A 6,542-nucleotide genomic window follows, 5' to 3' on the forward strand; every position below is an offset into this window, starting at 1 on the left:
CAACCTTAATTACTAAGAAAGTTTTCCTTGGTGTGTCACTTCGTCCTCTCCTCTCTAATCTCCCGTATCTTGTCACCAAGAAGTGAACCTTCTGGCTGTTTTATGAGGTCCTAGTCATTGCACACTAACCATGGCACTAACCATATTCTCCTGTTTCAGTTTATGCATGCAAAAAAAAAAAAAAAGACAGAAATATAAGATCAATAATTTTCATGCTATTTATTTCGTAGCATTTCTGCACTGGTTGTTCTATTCATGATAAAATGTGTAATACTTAATTCAAATAAATTGTCTCCTTTCTAAGTTCACCAAAAGCATAGCTTCAAATGCATCATTTGTGAAATATCCACATAACTTACATCTGTGCTATGCTGCTCTGCCCTGCTGCTGATTATAGTCAGGCTGTGTCACATATCTTCTGAAAAAAGTTACAGATTTTATCAGCTTCACACGGGTAAGATACATACCATAGAAAATGTAAGTATCAGATCCTGCTCTCCAGAAACTTCCTCAGCCGACATAAATGGTTAATAATACACAGCAGAAATACTTACTTCTTGTAAATACACACACCATTTCCTCCCATCAGGTTAGAAGGCGTGGAAGAATTGGATAATGTGTCACCTCATCACACAAGACAAGCTCCCTTGGTTCACACACCTTGCCTCGTTGCAAAGATTATTTCATGTGTCACTGATCTTATGTACAGACACGATCACTGCAGAGACCATGGACAAGTTCTGTCATGGCGTGTACAATCCCAGACGGAAAGAATCAAATTGGCAGGAAATTCCCAGTTACATGCACAGAACAGGGTAGCAGCAGAGATGGCAATTACCACTCCGTTCCTTAGGAATAAAAGCATGGAAAGTTTCAGGTAGGCTGAGATTGCACAAGGGTCAGTTACACAAGAGGAGAGTCTCAAGAGGAGCGCTTTTTGAAAAGTGTTAGTTTTTGGAAAGCCTGTTTAAATTCTTCATTAAAAGCTGTATAAATGACTGGATTGATTAATGAGTTTAGGTAACCCAACCAGGTAAAAAAGTCCTGTAGGATGGGATGAAACCAGCAGGCATCTTGGCAGATTGGTAGGACTAGGGATGTGACGAAAAAAGGCAGCCAGCAGAAAATGAAAGCTCCCAGAATAATCCCTAGAGTTTTGGTAGCTTTCCTTTCTCTTGCAGCAGAAATTCTTTTCCTTTCCAGAGCACTATCAGCAAGTTTTATTTTAACATGACCGATAAATATTGGGGATCCACCTGAATGGGAATGCCCTTCATGGAGGCTGGCGTTAATGGAGCAGAGGGAAGACCCCGCAGAACCAGTAATCAGGTGTGCAGTAGTAAAACGTTTCCCGTATAACGAGGGTGGCTTCAGAATCCTGGATCGAGCTGCTACATAAATCCTACCATACAGTATCAGGAGGAGCACGGTTGGGATGTAGAAAGCTCCACAGGTGGAATAAATCGTGTAGGAAATCTGATCCGTGTTTACAGCGCACTTCGCGATTTCTTCGTGAGCTTTCACCTGCCTCCAGAAAAACGGCGGCACGGAGATGCTGATGGAAATCATCCAGACCACGGCAATCATGAGGGCTGCTCGGCCAGCAGTGCGGCGTTTGGTGTATTCCAGAGCATCTGTGATAGCCCAGTACCTGTCCAGTGCAATGACACAGAGGTGCAGGATGGAGGCCGTGCAGCACGTGATGTCTGATGACAGCCAGATGTCACACAGCAGCTGGCCAAAGGCCCACGTGTGGGTGACAGTGTAAGCAATGCTGACAGGCATCACCAGCACAGACACTAAAAGGTCAGTCACTGCCAAGGAGCCAATGAGGTAATTCGCAGGTGTGTGGAGCTTTCTAGTCAGAAAAATGGTAATAACCACAAAAACGTTTGCGAGGATTGTTGCCAAAGTTATAACAGACAGGAGGATTGACAGGGAAATCTTCAGCCCTAAGAGTGTCCTTTCATCCCAAGACAGTGGTGTTTCAGTGACATTTATTGATTTATTTGCTGAGCTCTGGAGAGAGAACTGTGCTGAGTGGTTGTACTGAGTCATCCTGTGCTCTGATTTCACCTTCCAGTGTAACCGTTCTGGGACGATGAAGAAAGATGCTCACTTTTTTTGATAAAATAGAATTTTTCATACTTTGGTCCAACACTGAAGAATTATTAACTCGTTGAAAACTTCAGCTGACGCAGTAGATGAGGTACTCTCCTATGTAAGATTTTCCATCACGTCACATCAATTACATCACTGTTAAAGCAAAATGTTATCCTGACGTGAATCTGGTGTATGACAATGAAAACAGTCCTCTAAGTGATGGGAATTTAGGTGGTTTTCATCTTGAAGAAAATGAAATAATTCTTTATTATCTTCTTTTCACTCCTCCTTTCTGACCGAATCTTCTGCAAAGTTGCATAAATCAATACTGAAGGGTAAGAGATGGAAAAGAAACATCTGGGCATGCAGTTGATGCCCCTTTGCTTGAGACTAAACTACCCTCAAGAATATTTTCCTTTTCAATAGCTGAGTGTCACGTTTTTGGTATTTACAAGGGACACTTTAATAGCTGAGTACCTAACATATAAAACGATATTTCTGGATTCCTTCTGTAAACATAATTTCTGCCAGATTTGCAAATCGAGCCTCCTTCAAGTACAGATCTCCATTTTTATTTATTTGTCCAGACTATTCAGGTTTTCAAATGCTGAAGTCAGGTGCTCGGTGCCAGACCCCATTCACTGGTGCACATTACAGCACAGGATGCAATCTACAGGCTTTCCATGCTTTTCCTTGTATTCACCAGGACTGGATTTCCTGAAGCCTTCACAAACCCAAAGGAAACATCCTAAGACAGATTTCCATCAGGCCTTTCACTCACTTCTACCCATGAGAACCAGAATGTCACTTATATTATGCCAGCCCAACCCTTCTTGGAAGAGATCTGGAATTTGGGTGGTGAATGGCTTTGAAGTGTGGTGTGAGGGCCACAAGGGGAACATGGAATTTCTCCAAGGAGATAATCACCAGGCCAGCCCTCTCCCAGCCATCGAGGAGAAGTGCCTCAGTCATCACTGGTACCAGTTCATGCCATCCAGTGCAGAGTGGGGAATCACTGGGTTGGGAATCTGTGGAGCAAGAGGAGAATAATATTCTACATGAAACATTAGCCCTTTGAGCTCAAACAGCCTCTCTTAAGCTCCTAAATCCTAATATAAGAAGCAACACTTTTGGTGTTTTCTATTTGGTGTGTTTGATTTCTTTACATAGAACCACCTTCTGTGAGTCAAACATTTTCAGACATGCTTTTTCCTTTGACGTGTACTTTTCTAATGAGAAGACATGGGAAAGTCTCGTATTTCACACTAGACTAATACTTTCTTGATTTTTTTTTTCTCTAGAAAGGGAAAATCCCTTCCTCATGGGCCTTTTGTGATACTGAGCAAAGGTTCAATTTATAAGAATTTTTGAACCTAAAAATGTTTAAAAGTGACCAAAGTCCATCAAATCCAGTCACCAGTCTCTGGCAATGGTCCACACATTCAGCTCAACCCTTTTGCCGTTTTCTGTTGCTTTCCCAACACTGATACATTTTTTTTAGGCTCGGAGACCAGAACCACGAACAATTGTTGATGTGGATACACCATAGATTTATACTTCAGCATAATGGTGGTTTCTTTTCCCAGTTTATTTCCTAATGATTTCTGAGAAGTACTTTGCTTTTTGAATCATTGCATAGCACTGATCTGACATTTCCACAGAGCAGTCCCAATTAATGTAATTCCACATACCTTGACTGGTAATATCAGCTTTTTTCCCTCTCTGCTCAGCTGTTGCATCTGTGAATATTGTATTCCTTCTCCCAGTTCTTACCTAAGTCTCTTTGCAACTCTGCACAGTCAGTCCTTGTCTTTAACACTCTGAAGAGCTTTGTTTCACCATCACATTCATCACCACGCTATTCATGGACTTTCCAGATCACTCAAAGCCTCTTGAGAGTCTAAATAATTGTATCAGTTGGACTTCACTCACTCCATATACTCATCAGCTCTTCTTAATTAATTTAACAGATTGGTGAAGCATAACTTACTTTAGTGCAGTCTGAACTTCACTGACAGTTACCCTAATCACCATATTTACGATGCGTACAACAATACATTGCTTATTGTAATTTCTGGCAGCTGGCTGTAGGTACAGATTTCAGGTTATGGCTCAGCAGCTGCCCAGACCTCTTTGGGAAGCAGCAGCACAGTGGTTGTCTTGCAGGTGCAAAGGGAGCTGAAGGGGAGGCTGAGCCTTGCTGCTGCCATCACACTTTGAGTTGCATCAAACTCTCTAGCTGAGCAATGTCCCATAGTAAAATTTTGTTGTCGCTCCCCTTGGGCAGAAATAAAGGTTCCACTTGTAAATATCCCCCAATTTATCTTTAGTGAAGAGAGATGCTGAGGTTGATCTTGTTTCTCTAAGGAATTGACTTTATTTCTTTTTCTCCATACCTTTACCATCCCTTTAACTCTCTGACACAGTAGTGGCTCACTTCAGAGCTCTCACTTTTAGAGACTAAGGAATCTCTTACCTGAATACTGGGCGGATCACACATCCCACACAGGAGAAAATCTAAACTAAAACCACCAGACAGGCTTATTTACACTATTAAAGACTATTAAATTACTGTGTTACCTAAAAACTGAAGCCCAATCCCACCTTGGTGTCAGTTGTCACTGAAAAAAGAGATATCAAGCCTTTCCCATATATTTAATCAGCTTTTTCTCTCTGTTACAACATTCTAGCAATATGAACTAAAGTGAACTGCACCTCACCCACCCACCTGTACATGAACAAGCCTGTTAGTAGTCCCATTGCTTCCACCAGCTTGCAGTCACTGTGGGGAAAAAATAAACCGATGTGAAACATGGTGTTTGTAGTCCAGTGAACTAGTGGAGGGTTCAAATGGATTCTGAATCTTCAACATACCAGTAAACAAGCAACCCAACACTGGGAGAAAGTCGTACTGAAACCATACATATACTGAGTTACTGAATTGATTTTTGTGAATAAATTATGGTTTTCTCTAGTGTGATCACCGAAGGAAAAGAACCAGTGTTTTACAAAAATGTTCCAAGTCAGTACATGATTATTTGTCATGTTACCATCTAGACAAAATGAACATATTCCCACTAGTTTAGTATTTCAATGAAATTACCTTTTACTCAACAACAACAAAAAAAAGATGAATACAGATAAGTTATTTTCCTGTTAAAAAAGAAAAAGAAATTAAGTTTGTGTAAACCACAGATACTGCAGAAAAATCATATTAAATGACAAGCAGTCATTAAATTATGTCAAGTACAAGGTCATACACACAACTCCCTGTTAAGGAAAGCAGAACACAAATGCACAGACAGTACATATCCTGAAACACCCGAGCCCAGGAGCAGGAAGGGGCCATCCAGCAAGTTTCCTGAGAGCAGAGGACAGGCTGCCTGGGCAGGATGCTCACGGTCTCTGGAGCACGAGGAACACCCAGGGCAGAACCTGGGTGTTGAGCTGATGCCTTGGGAAGGCTGACCTGAAACAGAGACTGGACACAGCCGGAGAATAAAGCAGGGATTTATTGAAAGGCCTCCAGGATCCACCTTGGGCAGGACAAGAGCCTGGCCAGGGCTACACCCACGGTGGGCCCAAAATGGTCACAAAATGGACAAACGGTCACCAGGTCTCACACTTTGATTAGTTTTGGTCCGTTTGCACATTGGAGTTTAATTGTCCAATTCCAGCTTCAGGTTGTGAGGTCTCATCCATCCTATTCCTCCCTTCAACCACCCTTGTTTGTGCTTTTGGGCTGAGAGTTGTCCTTGGCGTGCAGCAGGAGAAGGATTTGTTTTGTGTCCCTGCTGTGTGCAGAGCTGAGTGACACTGACTGTGAGCTCAGAGCTGCACCCCTGGGCAGCACAGAACCTGAAATACATGAAAGCTCAAACTTAAGGCATCAGAGGAATACGTTTAGTGCCAGTAGCTGCAGCGCCAGCTGCAGGTTGAGCTCCTGTAGCTCCTTCAAGGCATCTGAGACTCTGCCACGGGAAACCTTGTGCTGGGCTGCTGAGGAAACCAGGTGTGTCCGTGTGAGTGGGGGGCTGCGGTGGTGAGTGTGACAGCCAGAGTGGCTCCTGATGGTCAGACAGGGAAGTTTCCTTGATGCTGGTGATGTTATCACCCTTAGATAAGACCGCACTGTTGCCTCCCGTGAGTGCCAGGCTGGGTCGGTGCGTGCGGTGGCAGCGCAGCCCGCAGGCAGCGGGAGGCACCGGCTCTCCACAGCCCCGGCCGGCTGCGCACGGCAGGTTCGTCACCCTGCAGTGTCACCGCCTTTGGCACACTTCACAGCACGGGAGGGTCTCTTTGAGGAACGACCGAGCACCAGGTGTGCCGAGGCAGGTACACTGACAGGCAGGAGTAGCCTGGGTGGCACCAGGAGCTCCTCAGGACCGAGTGTCATCATGCGGGCACCGGGCGTGGAGATGCAGAGAGTGCCCAGGTAA

General features: G+C 43.8%; 1 protein-coding gene across 1 annotated transcript; it reads right to left on the minus strand.

Moving 5' to 3' along the window:
* Positions 1–204: 204 nt before the first annotated feature.
* HTR1D (5-hydroxytryptamine receptor 1D) lies at positions 205–3,024 on the minus strand. The gene has a single exon (XM_066204400.1). The coding sequence runs from the start codon at positions 2,056–2,058 to the stop codon at positions 922–924; it is 1,137 nt and encodes a 378-aa protein (XP_066060497.1). The 5' UTR covers positions 2,059–3,024; the 3' UTR covers positions 205–921.
* Positions 3,025–6,542: the final 3,518 nt, after the last annotated feature.

Source organism: Chamaea fasciata, unplaced genomic scaffold, assembly GCF_029207755.1.
Source record: "Chamaea fasciata isolate MVZ Bird 193981 ecotype frontalis unplaced genomic scaffold, bChaFas1.0.hap1 SCAF_26, whole genome shotgun sequence".
In the NCBI taxonomy this organism is placed as follows: Eukaryota; Metazoa; Chordata; class Aves; order Passeriformes; family Sylviidae; genus Chamaea; species Chamaea fasciata.

Bases quoted from the DNA above. Each gene is read 5' to 3' on its own strand.
- HTR1D (XM_066204400.1), bottom strand. From the start codon at position 2,058: ATGACTCAGTACAACCACTCAGCACAGTTCTCTCTCCAGAGCTCAGCA.